The sequence below is a fragment of the Thalassophryne amazonica genome, chromosome 9 (genome assembly GCF_902500255.1).
Source record: "Thalassophryne amazonica chromosome 9, fThaAma1.1, whole genome shotgun sequence".
Taxonomy (NCBI): domain Eukaryota; kingdom Metazoa; phylum Chordata; class Actinopteri; order Batrachoidiformes; family Batrachoididae; genus Thalassophryne; species Thalassophryne amazonica.
In genome coordinates, this window is record NC_047111.1 from 41,071,804 (window position 1) to 41,095,574 (window position 23,771).

Consider the following 23,771-nt stretch of genomic DNA (forward strand, 5'->3'; position numbering starts at 1 on the left):
TAATGATTAGATTTCGTGATTTATCAAGAAAAAAGCATTTACTTTTACTTGATTTTAAAACGTTTTATTTACCTTGTTGTTTTGAGTGCGATCTGTCTTAGTAACCTTTATTTTACCAGATAAAAGCCTATTGAGATCGAAACCTCTTTTGCAAAGGTGACCTGGCTAAGAAAGGCAGCAGCACACGTCATAAGAAACAAGTCAACAATATCAAGAGAACGTTAAATTAAATAAAATACAAACAATTTACAGATAAAACAATCAGTTTGGTCATAGTAACGACATATAAGTTAAAACAATTTCAAATTTAAAAACACAGGCACTGATTAAAAGATTAATATTTATTATTTTGTTTTGTATGAACAGTTATCACCATTAGAAAATCCCAAATAGGAAGAAACATTGCAGATTAGCAAATAATAAAAATATGTGTTATTTTAATAAAAGTCTCCAATGCGTATATAAAATTCCCAATAAGCTAACTTCAGTAAGTTAAGACTGCACTGTAACCCAGATCACTACAAAAACTGTATATAAAGAATAAAATTCTACACATGTAATATTATTATTATTATTATTATTATTATTATTGTTGATGTTGTTGTTGTTAATGTGCAGTATTTCAGTCAGAAACAGGCCAGAATTATCTGTTAATGTTGACAAACAACAAAAAGAACTGTTGGATTTGCAGCCAAATTTAATTTAATTCTTAAGTAAGAATTAAATAAGAATAGGTACTCTTACTTAAACTCAACTGAGCTGTATGTCACCTCTCCACAAAGTTACACTAAAACTTGACCATATAGGTTTTTGACTATATTATTATTATTATTATTATTATTGTTGTTGTTGTTGTTGTTGTTGTTGTTAATAATAATAATAATTTTGTTGCTGTTATTTGGGATGCTGTGGCTGAGGACCAAAGTGAAGATGATAAAGGTAAGAGAAGATAAATGAGGGTAAAATTGAAAACATGGAAGAGGATGAGGATGAAGGTTTGGGACAGATGTGATGATGAAGATGGCACTTGACTTGAGTGAGGATGAGAAGCAGATCTGAGAGGTTCACGGTGAATAAGATGAAGATGACGGTGTGAGAGAAGGTGGGGAGGGTGACTGCGCTGCGGCGCTGGTCGTGACGTCACCGTGAGGCGTGCTGCAGCCCGCTGGCGGAGAAAAAAAAATACGGCAGTGGTGCACAAACGCGTCCAAAGCGCTGATTGTCGCGCACGCAGCGTAAACGCGCAGCCGATATTAAAGTGGATTTAATCAGCAGCTGCATGGGGAATCTGTGAGACTCTGTTTTGGTTTTTCTTTTCTTTTTTTCTGTCGTCTGTCTCTGCTGGGAACCAACTGGTGAGTAGCAAATGCACGGAGGCTTTTTGGGAGCGGGTCACGGGGTTGGCTGCAGCCAGCCGTCTCCGTCTTTTGGCCGTTATCGCGTCACGTGCTGCCAATATGAGTCACACTTGTGTCCGTGGTGATTAAAACAGGGAGTCAACAGCATCAAGTGGCGCGTGCTGGTGGACACTCTGGGGTCAGTGACCGCGGAGAAGCCGGACCGTGGACGCGGCGTTTTACGCACGGACGAGACAACGATATGAGGCGGTAAATGGCTGAAAGTGACTCTGATACTCACTGAGATTCTCCGCCATGTGTTAGTAATGCAGCACTGGTACATCCACTGCGCTTCGGCAGACTGATGCGTGAAACAAATGGATGTGCAAGCGCGTGGAAGCGAGTTAGAAAAGATCCAAATGTGCATATAAATGCACAGGAGGATGTTTAGCAGCAGCATTTGTGGTTGATGCTGAGTTTAGTTGGTGGAAAAGTCGAACATTTGGCTCAATATTGCTGTGAAGATAAAATCCTAATTTAATTCACAAACGTCGCTGTACTTTTGGGGCAACTGTTTGTTGTGATTTGGCGCTATATATAAAAAAAATTGATTGATTGATTGATTGATTGATTTGAGAGTGATGTCAGTGATGTTTCTCACGATTTTCCTAGTGAACTCAACATTTTAAAATTACAGTATCATGGAGATATTGTGTGTGAGATGCTGAGCTGCAAAGGTTCCTGGGGTCAACCCAAAAAGAAAGAGAAATATTGCATATTAAATCATGTATGTGTGAAGATTTGCTTGGTGTCTGATTTATTTTGTACTCAATATCTAGAAAAAATGAAAATGACCCCAAACCGTGTTGATTTTATGATCTGTTTTGTGTTTTATTTCATTTTATTTTTGTTTTCGTGCTTGTCTGTTGGACAGCCTTTCGAAATTATTATTATTATTATTATTGACTTTGCAAAAGTTTATTATTATCATGGTGTTATTATTGTTTTCTTAGCTCTGTGGAATTTTGGAAGTACGAGCTGTTTTATTATTTTTGAAATGCACAGAATTTTAAAAACCCGTAAAGTTTGAAATATCAACACACACACACACACACACAAACTTTATAAATGAACGTGGGATTTTGAAAACGTTTTCTTACAGGATTGTGGATTTGATTCTGAACCGATTTCTGTTTAAATCATGTCATTTGGGGCAATTAAAAAAAATTAAACTTTTTTCTCTTTAAAATCTTTCATTTTCATGACAATTGGAATTTCACTCATTTTGTAATTTTCAGGCAGCTGGAATGGAACTGAATCTGTCGAAGAATGTGATTTCTTGCGGGGACGCAGGTATGTTTTCTTTCTTTCTTTCTTTCTTTCTTTCTTTCTTTCTTTCTTTCTTTCTTTCTTTCTTTCTTTCTTTCTTTCTTTCTTTCTATCTATCTATCCTGTGCCCGTTTGTGCGCTGTGCAGCCTGAAGTCAGACTCTTGTTGGTTTGGCACACAGCGTCAGAACTTGTTACCGGTAAATCTCCCAGCACGCAGCCTTTTTGTTGATACTAGAGCATCTGCTTTCAGACGCCAAACGTGTGAAATGCGGTTTATTATAGCGCAGGGCTGCGCGCAACACGCTGTTGTGCGGAAATGTCGGATAATGACATGCAAATGGAAGCGCTGGCTGGATGAGGCCGCCTTCGGAGTTTCTGCACTTGGTTTGATGTTTACTGCTGATTTTGGAGTAAAACAATTAATTAGAGCCACATGGAGGGAAAACTGACTAAAAACGACAAAAAAGGTGAATGTGGACATGTTATTAAGTCAGAAATTAAAGGAAACTTTTCTAGCCGGTGTGTGATCATCCGTGCGTAAAACCAAAAAAAAAAAAAAAAAATGAAAAATGTGGCGAATAGATCGTTAGACATTTAAATGTCAGCGCTGTGACGTCAAATCCGCTTCAGTCTCATTTTATTTGAGCAAATAAAACTCAGATTTTAAATCGGGTTAAATTTAAACGTCTGACTGCAGCCTGGCACGCGATGGAAATACAACGATCACAAAGCGATAACGAATCTCAAACTGTCATTTTTACGTTTTTATTATTATTCATTATAAGTTGTTTTATTTCCACCAACAGGGTTGGTGCAAACAGACTACGGCTCAAACAGGCTTTGGACCAAACAGACAAACCATCACCAAGGTGACTGTCGCAGCCTTCGTCTCCAGTTACGCGCCGTGTCCCGTTACATCTTCACTCTTTGTGGCTTCTTTCATTTTCTACACCCTTTGTGGGTTTTTTTTTTTTTTTTTTTTTTTTTTTTTTGGCGCCGCGACAACACGTATATGTGCACTTTTTTGAAGGTCTTGATGTCACGACGCGTGGAGGCGACACTCTGTCCGTTTGGCGCGTAATTAACGGTGTTCGCAGAGTTGGTTTATTTTCACTTCTGGGAGGAAAAATATGAGTGTTTAGGTTGCCGGTGGCCTTTCACATGTCCTGTCGGATGGAAAGGCTTTTTGAACTCATCCATCACACACACACACAGACACAGAGAGAGAGAGAGAGAGAGACACACACACACGCACGCACACACGCAAACAACGCCCTGCAGAAGTCGGATTCACGTGTGGAATATTCCAGTGAAGGTCATTTCAGTAAAATTCCAAAATTCACTCGCAATTAAAACGCACCTCCAATATAGAAGAAATGTTGTTCAGGGGAAAACCCAAACTTTCCAAACTTATCTTTAACCCACACTTGGACATTTACGCACATCCACGATGACTCGCCATACTCTTGTTCAGCTAAACGCATCGTGCACGTTAAATCCCATCTGCTGACACAGAGGGGTGACCACGCGTGTGAGGTCACAACAACATGTAGCATGCCCGCGCACTGCTGGACCTATCTCCGCGCCGCGCCACAAACCCGCCAGTTTGGATGATCTCATAGATATTGGCCGTCACAGACCCAGGTAACTGACCAACGGCACTTCGGTAGACCAGACCTAATGAGCTCTCATGGCACACAGGATGACGCATATAGATTTTTAGAAAAAACAATATTTATGCAATAATCTGTGATGAATTCAGGGCTGGACAACGGTGCAAACTGCGCACAGAGAGAGAGAGAGAAGCTTCGTGCTGGTGAAGGCGCGCAGTGCCACTTGAGAGCTTTTTGTGTTTTTGGACGGGCCTCGGGGGGGGGGGGGGGGTCAGACTGGCACCTTGTGTCAAAAGTCTCCGTCAAATAAAGGCTACAAATGTTGGAGAGTGGCGCCGGATGCCGGTGCGCTTTTACCTGAAGACCATACAGAGTGGAGGCCGAGGGACAAGACATCGGGTCAGACTGAAGCTCAGAGTGCACAGGAGAACAAAACCAGACAATAAAGAAAAAAACTATAAACAGCATGACGTCACTTGTTATAAATGGGCTAGACTATGCGTAATAAAAAGTCTGTGTTTTCTCATAATCTCCATCAGAAATGTGTCTTTTAAAATAAATAAATACAATTTTTAATGAGGTATTGTGTCACCTTGAAACGAAAGTTTCAAGTTAAATTTTAGAAATCATTGCCGAAACGTACGTCGCTCTGTTTTCCTTTATTTATTATTATTATTATTATTATTATTATTATTATTATTGTTTTACTAAAAAAGAAAAAATGCAGTAAAATAGCTAAAATGGCGCTGTGTTGGCCTTTAATCTTGCAAAAAAGTGCCCATAAAAACTGCGCATCATTTTTAATGTGTTTTATTGTTTTATGACATCAAATCAAACTATAAAAATAATATGCAGGGTTTTTGTGTCCTTTCTTTTTTAATTTGGCTCTTTGAAGTTTTCAAATGTAAGATGAATGAATTACCAAAACTAAAGGCAATCGAACTTTTGCTGTTGTTGTTCCTCAACAGCTTCCTGCAAGTGTCAGATTAAAAAAAAAAAAAAAAAAATCACTTTATTTATATTTTTTAAATCACCTCGCAGTACAACTCATCCCCTCGGGCGTTTGCGTGCTTTATTACTTTATGGCATTGCATTTAAAAAAATATGTGGGGTTTTAATGTATTAATAATAAAATATCTGCTTTTCATTTCGACATGAAAACAGAATTCTTTAACATGAACTATATGAAATAAAAACATGAAACAAAAGAAACATCATCACTTTTATATCAAAGAAGCTGGAAAGAAGATATACGTATAAAACCAAACACATGTCAATTTGATTTGCCTTGTTTTTTAATGTGTATTCCTCTGTCACTGCACAGATGTCACAGCTGTGACGAGTGAAGCAGAGTCCAATCACAGCCCAGTGACGTTCATAAAGAGATTGTGTCTAACTGTAATTGGGATGGGTTAAACGCAAAGGACGCATTTCATTGTATGTATGTATATATGTACAATGACAATAAAAAGGCTGTGTTCTCTATTCTATAAATCCATAAACATGTATAAGTTAGCAGAAGTTTAAAAAAAAATCAGGCAAAACATATAACATTTAACTTTAGTGAACTCCAAACTTTTAAAAACTCCAAAATTTTATGAAGTAAAACAAATGTTGTGAATTTCAGGAAAATCAACTTAAATAAGCACAATATTGTAACATCATGAAAGGTTTCAGGATTTGGCACAAGGAAGAAATCCAGGTATTGATCCAGTGATCATCTGGTTTGTGAGCAATTTGATCAAAAGAGCCACTGGTGTTTTCCTTTGTTTCTAAATGATATTTTCAACTGTTGTTTTGTTTTCAGGTCAGAGTGTCTGACAAAGAATGACTCTAAATCAAGTTACCGCAGCAAGCGCATGCTGGAACCAAACAACAAAATTAAATTAAATTAGGCTTATGCAAATATACATTGCATGCTTTGGGACATCAGCGCAGATGGTTCATCACGTTGTTCTTAAATTTAAAAGTTGGTATATTCATCCCCAAATACTCTTTTGTGGCAAATTGTCCTTAAAAAAAAAAAGACCCGCTAAACCGCAACATACTCTAAACCAAGATGAGGACAGCAAGTGTTATTTGAATATTCTTAGTGTTCTACTTAAAATATCTAAGTTCTATTAACTTGAATACTTCAGTTGAAACAACTGAAAATAAATGGCTTAATTTAATCATATTTCCAATTAAATTGCAATCAAACGTCCAAAAACTAAGTTCAAATAATTTTTTTTTGAGTAGATAAACTTAATTTGAGGCAATCAGCCACATCTTTTTTTTTGTTGTGCCAGCTTATTCAAGTGCAACAAATCATTATTTTTATAATCAATTAATCTAATGATTATTTTTATTGATTACTGCATTAGTTGTTAGGTCCATAAAATGTCAAAGAGCCCAATACTCTATTCTAGATTCTACTCTATTCTATTATGCCCCCTTCAAATGTTTTATTTTGTCCACAGCCCAAAGCAAGTCAGTTTACTGCCAAATAAGCAAAGCAGCTTGTAAAATAAACCAGAAAATATACTTATTTAAGAAGCTGACATCAAAAAATTTGAATATATACATTTTTTTAGAATGCTCAAATCAATTAATCGATGATCAAAATATTTGTGATTACTTTAATAGTCGAATAATAATCATTGCAGCTGTAGTTTACAGTTCACCGCGTACAAGGTGCGACTGAGAAGTTTTGAGCCTGACACAGAAAAAAGTAGGGCGTGGTTCTCCATTTTCTACACTTCTCAGCATTGCATCCAGTGAGTCATAATTGTTCTTATTGATTTATTCAAATGAGCTCTGAAATGTTCATTGACTTGGAAATATTCACGTATCCATCCACTGTCCAAACATAACTGGCTGCAGACGTGATTCTTTGGATTTTGAAGGGTGTGGGCTCTTGCGCATGCATTACCTCAGGTTTTGTTATTTTAATTAACTGACATTGTCTTGCAATGATTTGTTTATTTTCTGGGCGAAAACACCATAACCTTTACAATTTTTGTAAGAAGAGAATTTCGCGTTTTAAAATTGGGGTTTGTTTTTATGTGCAGAGCTGCAGCCCTGTTTTTTTTTGGGGGGGGGGGGGAGGTGAGCGGACGTTGTCGCTATGGAGCGTCAGCGGCCTGTCGGTGTGCGGACATGCAGCGGTGCGGGATATTAGAATATGTCGGTGATTTTGCTTTGCTTGCACACTGACAGACTCTCAGCTGTCATCAGATTATAGTGAGATCTTTGGTTCGATCACCGCGCATCGATCCTTGACGTGCCATCAAAGCGGTTTATCCGTGACACCAGAAGCGACACTTTGTCAAGAGCGCACAATCAGCGTGCGCGCGCAATTTTCAGGCACATGTTTATGCAGCTCAGCGCACGGACATCCGACTGCGGGACCGTGAAGGATTGTGAGCGCGACGCTTCGCAGTGCGCGCTCCCAGTATAATGTGGAAAAAAAGGCGCCCTGACAAACCTTTCTGAGCCTTAAATCCACTTGTTAAAGTGGAGATTTGAGTTCTCTTGGAACCATTTTGCATTTTTTTTTTCCTCTTATGGAGTTTTCTGCTTCGCACGAGACAAAAGAAAACGTTTGTCAGGTTAATTGCAGATTTTTTTTAAACTTTTTAATCGTGTCGTCATCTCTGATGGGGCACGCCTTGCTTCGCTTTGAGGGCGGTTCCACGCCAGAAGATGGGTGGAACTCCTCCGTGGGTTGCAGAGCCGGAGCTTCCCTTCAGTCACAGCGGGCAGAAGCTTTTCCTTCCTGCGCGCGTAGAAGCAGAGCGCGCACACCGCTGCACGGCACGGATTTTTTTCCCATTTGTTTTGTTTTTATTATAATCTCCCGTGGAAGAACAAAACTCTCGTGGAAATCCTTTATCCTCTGATGTCTGACGGCGGGTGGATCTGTCGCAGCGTGTCTGTCGAGGGAAGGTTTTCGCGTCCTGTTTCCACTTTTTACGCACCGTTCTCTCGGAGGTGGGATGAATCTGGAGCGGATCGCAGAGTCTGTGAGAGCACCGCCGAACCGTGACGTGGGCCCCGTATTTCATTTACCCAGAACTTCCAGCAGCAGCCGAGAAACTTTAGAGAACTCGAGCAGCGAGTCGTCAGACGCAGAGTTGGCAGGTACACCACCGGAGCGCTTTTAGCAGCTCCCATAGTTTATTTAAAGTCTCTTAATGCGCTCTTGGAGAAGCTGCGCCTTTATTTATGTCCAAGTGATTTATTAATGACACTTTTAACAACAAGACAGCACAAATATGTAGTGAATCTTTGTGTTTTGGGTCTGCTGCAGAGCTCCAGCCCTGATTTATTTATTTATTTATTTTTTTTGGGGGGGGGGGGGGGGGGGGCGCTGGTGCTCTCTGAACCAAACACTTGGCAGCACGTCGAGGTCTGTCAGGGAAAAATGTGCAGAACAGTCTGGCCTGATGTCAGTAAATGCATTAAAACAATCCATAAATATCAGCTCCCTCCATCTTTTTAAGAGCCAGAAGGTCTGCTTGTTGGAGAGGCTCTTCAGCTTTACTCAAACTTTCCAAAAAAAAAAAAAAAAAAACTCCAAAGCCTTCTCTGCTTTGTTTCGCTGTACTTTCCACACGGGGAAGAAAAGTCACATAAGTAAATGAACCTATTCAAGTTTTTTTTATTTTAGATTTTAAGTGATGCCCCCACCCCGCCTTTAGGTTGTTGTTTTTTTTTTTTTTCGTGATTAACCTTTGCGCGCGTTGACCCCTTCAGTTTAATGAGCCAACCGTGTTTGGAGGCGAGCAGATAACAGAAGATAAGAAGGGACTCGCGGTCGTGTGGATCCACGAAGGAACCTCTCACAGGGAACAATGTTTGACTTCTTGTTTAGTTTAAAGAAGAACCTAAGAGCTTCGCTTTTATTACTGACCCAAAAGCTTTGGTTCTTTCAATCTCAATCTGAAACGATTTAATCGGTTAAAATAGAATGAATAACTTCTTGTTGCATGCACAGATTCCCAAATGTCCACATTACTATAGCTTTCATTCTTTCTCTTTTTCTCTCTCTCTCTTCTTTTCCCCACAGAAAAGGAGAGGAGCGCCGAGCACAGGAGCGATGACGGGAACGCGGATGATCCCAAAAAGAAGAAGCAGCGGCGGCAGCGGACTCACTTCACCAGCCAGCAACTGCAGGAGCTGGAGGCCACTTTCCAGAGGAACCGCTACCCGGACATGAGCACCAGGGAGGAGATCGCCGTCTGGACCAACCTGACCGAGGCCAGAGTCCGGGTAAAGCCCGTTTGGCAAAGTCCGACTTTCTTTCTTTATTATCGTTTTGGCTTGGGGAGGTGAGATCATTTTTTTTAAAAAATAAATAAATGCGACAACCGAGAGACACTTAACCACGTGATAAAAGCATATCCCCAAATGAATAGTAATAATAATAATAATTTATATATATATATATATATATATATATATATATTTTTTTTTTTTTTTTTTAAAGGAAAACTTGGAAATATTTGCTTTAGCTCTGTTTCATTTCGCTTTATTCTGCAAAAGTGATGCTATTAATTGTCCTAAACTTGAAGTGAAGCCGTAAAATCTGCTCCGCTGAGAGAATATCGATCGTTTCAGGTCAAACCGATTTTTTAAAAGAGGAATATTTGACGTTTTTTTTTTTTTAAAATTAAACTCACTATTACTAACTCTACTCCTACCCTCAACCCTAACCATAACCACCCCCGCACTTTTAATTACGTGCAGCCTTCACGGAATGAATTAAAATGAATTCGTGCTGCCATGACGAAAGTGTTGCACTTTTCGTGACAATATGACGAACCAATAGATTAATGTATATTTCGTGCTGTTGAATCACGACAATCCGTTAGACTGTGTGGACAGTGAACAGAGCCGTGATTTTAACCGGTTGAGTGGGCTGTAAACGGGCTGCTGCACGGAGACACAAACTGGAACCTTTTCAAATCTGCAGAATGAACATATATTTGAAGTTGTTTTCGAAATCCCGCGTATTTGTGTTCATATTACACATTTCAAGTCTGCGTGTTTTGCACAAATGGAACCAATTTTTTTTTCTTTTTAATGACGCCTTTTTTTTTTTTTTTTGGCTGCAGGCTTCATCGCCCGTCTGCAGATTTTGTGTAATGTGATCATATTTATTCAGACAGTCAAAGAGGAGCATGACTGCGACAGTGCAGTTTATAGAAAATTACATTTTAAAAATTATTGCAATATAATAATAGTAGCAGTGTTTTGTAATGACTCAGTTTGTGTTCATAGAGAATGTTCACTTGTTGTGCAGGTGGTTCAAACTTTTCCTGTTGGCTCCTCTGGAAAAAAAAAGAAAGAAAGAAATCCGAGGGGAGGGGACGGAAAATAAACAGAAAAATTTTAGAACAATTTTAGCGTGTTGGACAATCATGTGGAAGATCATTTTATTTTATTTTATAATTCTTACTCCCACGCATTACTGATTTTTCGAACGTTGCTGAATAATGATAATGATAATAATAATAAATTGTTTAGTGAATGAATCTGAATCATGCTGATTCATGTTTGGGCTTTTAATAAAATTATTTTGGACACTTTAAAGGGCTTGAATTTGACATTTTATGCCACAAGTTCAGAGATCATATTTTAAGATAGAATACTAATATTTTAACAACCATTTAATCCGCTGCAGTGCAGTTGTAATATTTAAACTTTTTTTTTCCTCCTATCGATACAGAACAAAAGGACAGGTTGTGTTTCTGTCACATCGCTCATGTCTTTGTGGACAATTTGTCCGCAGCACCCTGTTCCTACTGCGCTATAAAAAGCCTCCACGGTCACGGCACGTGTAAACTGTTACCACTAAGAATTAAAAAATGAGCCGCAGAGTGCACATGGACCGGACGGTGTGTCCTCAGCTCGCACTTCTCTGTCTGCAGCGCAACTTTTAGTTTTATTTTTACCGACTGCCAAAGTCGTATTGATGTAGTCACATGTTGCATTAATTCAACATTTTAAATTTCAATAATAAGCCTGAAATTTTTCAGCCAGCCAATCGTGGTTCATACAAGAAAAAAGCATATGGTAGATTTTTTTTATGACTCTGTTATTTAGTTTTTACAGCAATTTGAGTTGTACTTACTTTTGCAATTTAAAACCAAACTATAATTTTTAAATTCTAATAATTTTACCTAAAATGAAAAAATATATATATTTTCGTGATTTTGAAACACAAAACAAATTGTGTTGCCAGTCGGGCGTTAGTTTAACGAAAATAACTAAACGCAACTCATCTTAAAAAAAAGTACGATAAAGACATGGTCCAAAAAGCCGTTTGGAACTAAAACGCACAATGTCAGCTTTGAGGAATTCATCGGCCTTTATAGGTTTTTTCGTATTACTGTTTGACGTTTGTCCTTAAGGTGACGTCAAAGAAAACAGATGACAGAATGACTTTTGAGTTTTTGACCACGTTTTCTGAATTTAATCCTGCAGGATTACACGTTGTTAAAACGGCCTGTTGGACACGTTATACGGGATTAACTTTGCTCAAAACTGAGTATATTTAAAAATTGTATTTTGTATATTTCAAAGAGGCACCATGATTTTTTTTTTTTTTTTTTTGAACCTGCTATTTACAGCACGCTGAAAGGATTCGACCAAAAATTATGATGAACTCATCATAACAAACAGTTCGGATATAAACAGCATTTTCTAAGAGTTTTAATAATCGAAGACTTTTCAGCTCCCGTGATAAGCCACAGCGTTTTATTTACTTTTGGATGACGATGTGTTTCTTTAAAAATTAATTTATGAAATAAGTTAAAGACTAAACTCGTTCGTTCATTTATTCATTTTGTATTGGGACTTAGGTGTGCGTGTGTGTGTGTGTGTGGGGGGGGGGGGGGGTCCTGGAGCCTTTCCCAGCAATCAATAGGCGAAAGGCGGGATTCACCTTAGACAGGCCCATCACAAGGGCAAGACCTCATTTAAACACAAATACCTAGATTAGATCTAATCTAATCTAATCTAGGTATTTGTGTTTAAATGAACACAATGAATAAACACTAATACCTCACCAAAAACGTGTGAGACACTGAATAAATGTTAAATTATGATTTTACTTATTTATTAATGGTCATTACATAAAGGCAGCAAGTTCTTTCTATGTCTCAATTTTTTTAACTTTTTCCTTTTATTTATTTGTTTATTTTTTGCTCTGGGTCACCAGAGGATCTCCATGTCCATTTGGCACCAATTTTATTCGTAAAACGTCCTTCCGGACACAACACAAGCCCACATTACATGGAGACTGGGCAGGTGGTCTTGATCTAGGAACCTTCTGTTTTGAAAGAAAGTAAAGGTTTGTCATCGTGTTGGGACCAAACAGAAAAATGAATTTAAAAAACTGTAAATAAAACTGGGCCTACACTTTATTTCAGTTTTCAGGGCAACGTCACAATCTGACAGATTGAACAAAATGAGATAACACCAATTTGCAGATCATTCTCTTTTTTTTTTAGATAATTGTGTTACAGAATATCTGGAAATTATATGTCAAAAGAAACTGTCAAAACATTTTTGGGGTGGGGGGATAATGTTTAATAATTAGTACTACAAAAAACTTAAATCATCAACAATAATAATAATAATAATAAAATGAAGTACCAGTGACTTTCATGTACAGTGTCAGCATTAATGGTGTCCCTGTCCTGTAGGTCTGGTTCAAGAACCGGCGGGCCAAGTGGAGGAAGCGTGAACGGAACCAGCAGATGGACCTGTGTAAGAACAGCTACTTGCCGCAGTTTGGCGGTCTGATGCAGCCCTATGATGACATGTACCCGGCCTACACCTACAACAACTGGACCAACAAGGGCTTGGCGCCGGCACCGCTGTCCACCAAGAACTTCACCTTCTTCAACTCCATGAGCCCGCTCACCTCCCAGTCTATGTTCTCCACCCCGAACTCCATCTCCTCTATGACCATGGCCTCCGGGATGGGCCACTCAGCCGTGCCGGGCATGGCGGCCCCGGGCCTCAACAACATCAGCAACCTGAACGGGATTGGCACATCCAGCATCAACTCAGCCATGTCGTCGTCCGCTTGTCCATATGGACCTCCCGGGTCCCCGTACAGCGTGTACAGGGACACGTGTAATTCTAGCCTGGCCACGCTGAGACTGAAGTCCAAACAGCACCCCACGTTTGGATACAGCGGGCTGCAGAGTCCCGGGTCCAGTCTGAACGCGTGTCAGTACAACAGCTGACGGAACAGAACCGCCACCGCAGAACTGGATTAGCTGCAAATCAAAACAACCAAACATGGATCATGCGGGTTAAACATGTTTACCAGTGAACTTGCACAGCAAATGTCCAGTTTGTTTTTGTTGTTTTTTGTTCTTTTTAATGATGAAGACGTGTTACATTGCTGCATTGTACATAGGCTCTGTGTAAATATATACATATTCTATATAAATATATATATATATACAGGTCAAACATAGGACACAAACAATGGGATTTTTGCTTTTCCTGCATGCTCGCCTTTATGTTTGGAAGCCCATTTTTGCAAGATAAAATGAGAATTAGAAATTAAAATGAACTAATCCCACAGATAGACACAACTATGAAATGAAAAAAAATTATAACTAAGACCTGATATAATGACATACTAAGTAACAGTATTTGAAGATGGAAAATGACAATTTTGACATTTTAAAAATCTCAGTTATATGGGGTAAGCAGTCATGATTATTTTTATCTCATCTATGGCAAAAGCTTGAAAAGTTAAGTTTTTAATCTTGCAATAATAATATAGAAAGTTACAAATGTAAATTTGGCTTATCACCCTGATGCTGTCTTTAAGCCAAAGTTTTGTCTTTTATATTGTAATGACTACTTAGAGTTGAAATTTTGCCTTATCTCGCAATTATGACTCACAAATGTGAAATAGCTTTTTTTTAATTGCATAAAGATCACTTAGAACTCACAAATTAGATTTCTGCCTCATAGTTCTGACCAATTTTCTGACATAGATCATTCAAATTTTGACATTTTATCATCAAATTCAAATCAGAATTTGAACTTTGTCTTAGCTTACAGATATGAATTATAAGTTGAAAAATGTACTCGTTAATTTCATAATCATTATTTTAAAAACATAATTTTGACTTTTTAATCTCAGATTTTTTTATGATTTAGAAAGGTTTTTTTTTACCATTCATATTACAATTATGACTTAAAATGAAAATTTTCACTTTTTATTTTAAAAGTATGAATTTAAACATTGAAATTTTGAGCTTTATCCCAATGTTTCATAAAAGGTTGGCTTTGAGTGGGATTTGTTTGTTTGTTTTTTTTACCCACATCATTCCACAATTCATCTTGTTTTCTCTTGGCAGAAATGAGCTTCCATGCTTCGGATCCTCGACCAAAAATGATGTGGAAAAAGAAATAATGAAAGAAGAAAGGAGAAAAAAAGAACAAGAGTCAAACCTACAGTGATGAATTCAATAATGAAAAAAGGGGAAATGTACCCTGTATTGTATATATCCACAAGTCATAGCTTCTGTGTGTTTGTTTGAATCCATTTTAAATGTTTTTGGTTCTGCTGCAACACAAACCAGCATGTTTAATTTGAGTGGTGCGTGTTTTGTACCATAATGTATAACATTGTAAAAGTAACTCCATTAACATATAAACTATATGTACAAACTGAGTCTTCATGTGTTTATACATGTTTGTTTGAATAAACTACAAGAGAAGAGAGGTTTATTTGTCCAAGAAAATAACTACAGATAAATTTGCATAGTTTAAGAGCGCTATCTAAAAATAAAAGCACATACTGCATTAACAAAATAAATTACAAGCAAGTTTATAACTGGAGACCTCGGAACCACACGACCTCGGGACCAGCGGTATGATGCTAGCTTGGCGCCACTACGATCTTGGAACCAGTGCGATCTTGGTACCACTACAATCTCGGTACCACATTAAATAATTTCATATGTGTTTTGGTCCGTATCTTGCTTAAAATTTCTGAAATCATACTAAACTTATTAATGTGGTGTTCCTCACGTAATTCTCTTCAAGAATCATATACTGAATTTGATATATATTACAGGAAATATGGACGAAAATATAAAGAGATTTTGGGACTATTTATATGACGAAAATGTATGACATTAATACATGTGGTACCAAAATCATAGTGGTTCCGAGATCATTGCGGATTAATAAATGTGGTACAGCAACCCAATCTCATGGCAGGTCGTGGGACTGGGGAACGAAAAGTACATTAATCTATGGGTTTGTGATGGGGTTACGACAATGGGGCACTTTTTGTAATGGGGGGCACAAATTCATTTTGTGACAGAGGCCACAAAATGTGGGGTGAAAGGGGGGGTCTGGGGGGTTATGGTAAGGGGAGGGGAGACACTTACGCTATGGCTATGGTTAGAGTTAGAAGAAGGGGAAGATTATAAATAGCAAAAAAGGGCCACGAAACGCAGGCACTAAACATGACGGGGGCATGAAAAACAAACAAAAAAAAAGTGAGACCGGGCTGGGTACAGAGATCGTATTGGTTCCGAGATCATAGTGGTTCCAAGATCACTGGTCCCGAGGTTGCATGGTTCTGAGCAGGGGTGCTGAAAAGGGGAGAATAAGGAGCAGGATTCTAGGGGCCCATGATTGACAGGGGCCCAGAGAGGCCCCTAACACAATTATAATACTGACAAAGTAATATGGGGGGTGGCACAGCAAAATTTCTTTTCATGGTGCCCAAAATCCTTGGCTAACACTACTCCTTCCCTAACCATAACCTTTCTATCAGCCTGTCTAATCTGAAGGAACCCGCCCTTGTTCAAAAAAAAAACAAAAAAAAAAACGTGCCTTTGGTCAGTCATGCGTGTGCAAACAAAATGAATGCAATCAATACCGTATCATGTTTGGTGACACCTGCAGAAATCCTTATATCTATATGACTCACCATTAGGCTGATATTAGTGTTGTAGAAAAAAGTGCTTTAACTGATAGAACCGTGAAAGCGACCACTTTAATAAAACATCAAATATAAACAAACTACACATCATTTATTATAGAGCCATAATCAACCAAGATATTTGGTGAATTTGACTGTTTTCAACATGCAATTTTGGTTTTAATTTTACAATTTTAATATACTACACCTGCGTATTATTCTTGCTGTTATTTAATACTATGCTTCTTATAGCCCATTCACAAATGAATTGATCTCACAGCTTTATCCTATAATTTGATCTCTTCGATAGTGGTTCTGTAGTATCTTCCTCTGATTATAATTTACTGCAATCTGCTCTGATGGCTGATAGGAAACGTGGGTTCCATTTTAAAAACCCTGAAAATGTAGTTCTATTCATTTCAGCATGAGGAATTTAGGGGCACTGTTAATCTGTAATTGTCTCTTTCCTAAACAGGAAAACGCAAGTTAATTCACTTGGATTTTTACAGATTACTTCGAAATCCAACAGAGCAGAAATAAAATATTTATTGCATATCTGATGTTCTTTATCTTTGCAATATTCAATATTATATTCATATCATTCATAAAATCCGTTTATGTCATACAAACCGTAGACAGGATGAACTGATGTCCATATAACTTTAAGTATTCCGCGAATGTTTTAACCCTCACATCTTGTCGGTGAAACTCAAAGTCACGCCTCTAACGTCTGAATGACGTCTGCATAAATGTCTTTGTCTTTCCGTTTAACTCAAATGCAGCTTTTCCGAGATCCTTCCGTGATAAGTGTAAAAAAAAGTCACAAAAGCAAATTAAGCGGCGCGTCGCATCAAATTCTTTCCATGGGCGCGCCTGCGAGCACGAGACAGGGAGCGCGCGCGCGCTGGCTGTTATTGTTGGTCCGCTTTGATTTCAAAACGCTGGACGAGGACAAAGCGCGCGAAAGCCGCAGAGTGAGTGGAACCGTAATTAGAACCACGTGGTACAGCGTCAGTTACAAACGCGCGCGGTCTCGTGAGCGCGTGCTCTAACCTGGAGGGTAAAGTTCAACGTGTCGTTTTATAATCGGTAAATATTTGAGAAAGCTGTAAGTGGCCAATGCAGTTGGTTTCAGTGCGGAAGGTTCCCGGTTCAAATCCCACCCCTACCACATTTCTCCATGTAATGTGGAGTTGCGTCAGGAAGGGCATCCGGCGTAAAACTTGTGCCAATTCAACATGCAGATCCACCTTGGATTTGCTGTGACGACCCCGAGTGCAAAACAAGGGAGCAGCCGAAGGGACTTACTATTTGAGAAAGCTGTAGTCTGCTAAGAAAGTCTACACTTCACCAAATAAAACAGCTGCTATTACAATTCTTATTATTAAATAGCTATAATGATAACAATAAGAGCTTTACAAACACACACACACACACACACACATATATATATATTTATATTATGTGAGGACTACATTGCATTTTTATGCTTTAAATGCATTTTTTATGCTTTAATGTATAATCCTCCTCTTATTTGTACCTGTATTTTTTATAGGTATGAATCCTACAAAATAAATACACACACACACACACATATATCTATCTATCTATCTATCTATCTATCTATCTATATATATATATAGAGAGAGAGAGAGAGAGAGAGAGAGAGAGAGAGAGAGAGAGAGAGAGAGAGAGAGAGAGAGATATGAGGAAAATAAGTATTTGAACACGTCCACTGTGAGAGACATAATCTAAAAAAAAAAAAATCCGGTGCTATATATATATATATATATATATATATATATATATATATATATATATATATATATATATATATATATATATATATATAATGTGTGTGTGTGTGTGTGTGTATTCAAAGTCTCGCTTTATAAGCAATAGATGTTGGAATGAACTTTAGAGACAGTGTAACAGAAGTGTTTTTATTATATATTTTATTATTCTATAGCCAACCATAAGCAGGCTAATGGCGGTGGCCAAGTGGTTAGTGTGCTTGGTTTTAGTGCAGAAGTGTTCCTGGTTCAATCCCGACCTGTGCCACATTTCTCCATGTAATGTGGAGTAATATCAGGAAGGACACTGGTGTAAAACCAGTCCAGTCTCATGCTTTTTTTTCATCCTCCCATCACAAAAATGATTAAAATTTTCGTGACGGGTTTTTTTTTAACTCACTATTACTAACCCACCACTCCAACCCCAACCCTAACCTTAACCATAACCTAACCCTACTCCTTTGTACTTTTCGTGACAATATGATGAACCAATAGATTAATGTATATTTCATGTTGCTAAATCACGACTTGCTGTGAGACTGGGTTACGTGCTAATTATTTTCCATATACGAGGTCTATTAGAAAAGTATCCGACCTTATTATTTTTTCAAAAACCATATGGATTTGAATCACGTGTGATTACATCAGACATGCTTGAACCCTCGTGGGCATGCAAGAGTTTTTTTCACGCCTGTCGGTTACGTCATTCGCCTGTGGGCAGTCTTTGAGTGAGGAGTCGTCCACCCGCTCGTCGATTTTTTTCATTGTTTAGGAATGGCTCAGAGACTGTTGCTTTGTTTGATAAAAAATTTTTCAAAACTGTAAGGCACAACTGAGTGGACACCATTCAATAAATTCAGCTGGTTTTCGGTAAAAATTTTAACGGCTGATGAGAGATTTTGGTCTGGTAGTGTCGCTTTAAGGACGGTCCACGGCGCCTGACGGCGATCTGCGCTTCGAGGCGGCAGCGTCTCGCCGTTTCAAGTTGAAAACTTCCACATTTCAGGCTCTGTTGACGCAGTAAGTCGTCAGAGAACAGAGAACTTTCAGAAGAAGTTGGCATGAGGAGTTTATTCGGACATTCCATTGTTAACGGTCATTTTGTAATGAAAGAACGTGCGGGCAGAGTCGCATGTCGGGCCGGACCCGACCGCGGGGGGTCGCGACAGGAAAAACACCTCCGTTGGAAATCTTAACGGGCAAGTTGGAACATGCCCAAGCTGTTAAACAATTTCTCAGTTACTCACTTGTTGAAAGCCATTAAAAGCCGCCTGAATTCTACAAATGGTTTTCAACACGGAGGTGTTTTTCCTGTCGCGGCGCACACAGATTTGCCGAGTCGTCACGGAAACGACTCAGCGAATTTGCGCGTACGTCTTTCATTTAAAAAATGTCCTTAAACAGTGGAATGTCCGCATAAATTCCTCATGCTGGCCTCTTCTGAATCTTCTCTGTTCTCTCACGATGTCCTGGGTGAATTAAGCCTTAAATTAGGATGTTTTAAGCTCGAAACAGGCCGACGACAGCGCCTGGAAGCGCTGCAGGACGTCCCGCTCCGTGGGAAGTCCTTACACCGACAGAAACACCCCATAATCTCTCATCAGCCGTTAAACTTTTCACAGAAAACCATCTTAATTTCTCGAATAGTGTCCACTCGGATATTCCTCACAGGTCCAGAAAAAATTTTGATAAAGCAACGCGCGCCGTCTCGAGCAGCGTGTGAAACAAAGGAATTCAGCCGAGAGGGCGGGACCACATCTCACTCAAGGCCTGTCCACAGGGAAATGACGTCACCGACACGCGTGAAAAAACTCACGCATGCGCACGAGGGTTCAAGCATGATTGGTGTAATCGCATGTCATTCAAATCCATATAGTTAAAAAAAAAATAAAAGGGTCGGATTATTATCTAAGAGACCTCGTATATATGGATCTCCTGTGGTGACTCCATGTGAAAACAAGGGAGCGGCTGAGCTGTTATAATGGTGCAGCGCAGTCTTGTTTGAACCCCTGCGTGATATCACGAGATTTGACCACTTCTGGGAACACCCTGCCATTGCGCAACACAAACACAGCATCACTTCACACGGAAAGCTGGTGTACTGCAATCACCGAAGCAGTCACGAAAAGTGCAGTTGTTTCAGTTCCCAGTGGAGAAAGGAAGACGAGGGAAATGGGAGAGGTCGTGCTGGTAAGTTTTAGGGAGATTTAATGTGAATAATGCAACCCAGTCTCACGGCGGTTCGTGGGGGTATTACAAAAAAGTACATTCATCCGGTCCCTGTACGACCGCAGCAGGAGCTTGGTTCGCATTGCCGGTAGTAAGTCAAACCTGTTTCCAGTGCACGTTGGCCTCCTCCAGAGCTGCCCTTTGTCACCGGTTCTGTTCATTATTTTTATGGACAGAATTTCTAGGTGCAGCCAGGGTGTAGAGGGGGTCTGGTTTGGGAACCACAGAATCTCGTCTCTGCTGTTTGCGGACAATGTGGTTCTGTTGGCTTCGTCAAATCAGGACCTTCAGCGTGCACTGGGGTGGTTTGCAGCCGAGTGTGAGGCATGCAGGATGAAAATCAGCACCTCCAAATCCGAGGCCACGGTTCTTGACCGGATAAAGGTGCTTTGCCCTCTTCAGGTCTGTGGAGTGTCCTTGCCTCAAGTGGAGGAGTTTAAGTATCTCGGGGTCTTGTTCACGAGTGAGGGACGGATGAAGCGTGAAATCGACAGACGGATCGGTGCAGCGTCTGCAGTGATGCGGTCGCTGTATCAGACCATTGTGGTGAAGAGAGAGCTGAGTAGGGGGGGCAAAGCTCTCGATTTACCGATCGATCTACGTTTTGATCCTCACCTATGGTCATGAGATTTGGCTCATGACCGAAAGAACGAGATCGCAGGTACAAGCGGCCAAGATGAGTTTCCTCCGCAGGGTGGCTGGGCGCTCCCTTAGAGATAGGGTGAGGGTCACTTGGGAGGAGCTCGGAGTTGAGCCACTGCTCCTCCACATCGAAAGGAGTCAGTTGAGGTGGCTCGGGCATCTTTTCCGGATGCCCACTGGACACCTCGCTGGAGAGATGTTCTGGGCACGTCCCATTGGGAGGAGGCACCGGGGAAGACCCAGGACACGCTGGAAGGATTACATCTCTCGGCTGGCTTGGGAAGGCCTTGGGGTTCCCCCGGAGGAGCTGGGGGAGGTGTGTGTGGATCGGGAGGTCTGGGCGGCTTTGCTTGAGCTGCTGCCCCCACGACCCGACTCCGGATAAAGTGGAAGAAAATGGATGGATGGATGGTTACATTCATCTATGGGTTTGTGACAGGAGCAGGAAAATGGGGCATTTTCGTGAGAGGGGCACAATTTCATTTCATGACAGGACCACAAAATGTGGGTGGCAATATTGAAGTGAATTTATCAGACATTAATTGGTTTATTGTAGTAAAGGTGCATCAGCTACAATCATATCCTGAAAAGAATCTGGATCATTAATCATGGTATTTATTTCAAACACATTCCAGCATTTACATTTCACATTTTCTTCTTCCGACAAAATAGAGATGGCAGAACTATAATCGCGATCGTCTTGGGACACAAATCTGGGGAAGGGGAGAGAAACATTTCTGCTGCTTTGAAGGTCCCAATGAGCTCAATGGCCTCCATCATCTCTGCAGGCTGCAGCAATCCACCAATCAGGCCTGTACGGTAGAGTGGCCAAATGGAAGCCACTCCTTCAGAAAAGATACATGACAGCCCACCTGGAGTTTGCCAAAAGGCACCTGAAGGACTCTCAGACCATGAGAAACAAAATACTTTGGTCTGATGAGACAAAGATTGAACTCTTTGGCGTGAATGCCAGGCGTCATGTCTGAAGGAAACCAGGCACCATCCCTACAGTGAAGCACTTTGGTGGCAGCATCACGCTGTGGGGATGTTTTTCAGCGGCAGGAACTGGGAGACCAGTCAGGATTGAGGGAAAGATGAATGTAGGAATGTACAGAGACATCCTGGATGAAAACCTGCTCTTGACCTCAGACTGGGTTGCGACGGTTCATCTACCAGCAGGACAATGACCCAAAGCACACAGCCAAAATATCAAAGGAGTGGTTTCAGGACAACTCTGTGAATGTCCTTCAGTGACCCAGCCAGAGTCCAGACCCGAATCTGATTGAACATCTCTGGAGAGATCTGAAAATGGCTGTGCACTGACACTCCCCATCTAACCTGATGGAGCTTGAGACGTCCTGCAAAGAAGACTGGACAAAATTGTCCAAAGGTAGACTCACCAAGGTTGTGGCATCATATTCAAGAACACTTGAGGCTTTAACTGCTATCAAAGGTTGCATCAGCAAAGTATTGAGCAAAGGCTGTGAATACTTATGTACACGCATTTTTGTTTAATAAATTTGCAACAAAAAATTCATGTTGTCATTATGGGGTTTTGTGAGTAGAATTTTGAGGGGAAAAATGAATTCACTCAATTTTGGAATAAGGTTGTAACATAACAAAATGTGGAAGCACTGTGAATACAAACCAGCAAGTGATGCAAAAATCTAAGCAGCTACGGGGGAGTGAAATCTGAGAAGATAATGAAAGGTAGAGAAAGGAAGTGCATGATGAGTGACAGACATGTTAGGGGCATCAGAGATGTTAGAAGAGGAGGTAGTCTTGGAAGAGCTGGATTTTCAAGAGCTTCTTGAAAGGAGAGAGGGACGCCTCTGCTCCGATAATATTTGGTAGCCCATTCCACCATCAGGTGACCACAAGTGTGAACAGTAGGAAAGTTTGCTTTTTTCAATGTCCTTGCTCAGTCTTAAGCAATCCAGTATCTTACATATGTGATGCTCCTCTTCCACAATACACCTCCGAAAGCAAGGTTTGCACTCAATGAGTGCAGTGCTCTAGTTCATTTATGTATTTGCTCTCGCCAGGAATTTCCAGATATCAAAAGGAACACTAATGAATACGTACTTGAAGAGAGTGTCAGCCAGAGAGTGCAAAAGTAAAGGATGGTAACAAGTCTTTATTTGTATGCAAACACCTCAGATGCTGCATGCACAGTGCGCTCCAGCAGGGTGTGCTGCTGCTCAGCTCAGACTGACCCGGTGCTCGAGCGTGCAACAGAGTGTCAAGTTTTGATGCTGTACGCAGGAAAAATTAATCCAAGATATCTATAAGAGTTCCTCATATTTCGTATACAGAAAACACAAATTAAACATCAATTGTAAGATGCTATAAATAAAAAAGCTACATAATGTATTTTTAAACAAGTTATTAAACTAAAATACAGTGAAAACTTAAGCTCATAGTGTATTTTCACGAAAAGTGGAAAACCATACATTTGTACTAACAGTAAAAACATTACAGTAACTTAATGTGACCATACTGTTAGTCCTATGCTGTTTATTTTTACAGTAAAAGTTTTTATTGCATAAGCTTCAACAGAAAGTCCCCAAAATGGGACACTCTGGGCCATATGTTCCATCCTGCACAAAACAATGTACAGTGTAGGGAACGTGTAATTTTCTCACCCAGTGCCCACTGAAATTTCTGTGCACTTGTGGATATGTTGGTCTTAAAATGAGGTGTTATCAGGTGCAGCACTGAGTTTTACTATCCTGAGGAAGTAGAAAGCAACTGCACAGTAGATTTTCATCCATTCATTTTCAATAGCCTCTTACTACTATCAAGGGTCACGGGGTGGCTGGAGCCTATGCCAGCAGTCATAGGGCGTGAGGCAGGGTACACCGTGGACA

At 40.0% G+C, this 23,771-nt stretch overlaps 1 protein-coding gene across 2 annotated transcripts; it reads left to right on the plus strand.

Annotated features, from left to right (window-relative positions):
* The first annotated feature begins 1,231 nt into the window (after positions 1-1,231).
* pitx1 (paired-like homeodomain 1) lies at positions 1,232-15,025 on the plus strand. 2 transcript variants are annotated; one of them, XM_034177947.1, is made up of 4 exons: positions 1,232-1,355; positions 2,636-2,690; positions 9,332-9,534; positions 12,975-15,025. In XM_034177947.1, the coding sequence occupies exons 2-4, from the start codon at positions 2,645-2,647 to the stop codon at positions 13,521-13,523; spliced, it is 798 nt and encodes a 265-aa protein (XP_034033838.1). In that variant the 5' UTR covers positions 1,232-1,355; positions 2,636-2,644; the 3' UTR covers positions 13,524-15,025. The 2 variants fall into 2 exon arrangements, with proteins under 2 accessions (XP_034033838.1, XP_034033837.1); XM_034177946.1 differs by lacking the exons at positions 1,232-1,355; positions 2,636-2,690 and adding an exon at positions 7,935-8,403.
* The last annotated feature ends 8,746 nt before the right edge of the window (positions 15,026-23,771 follow it).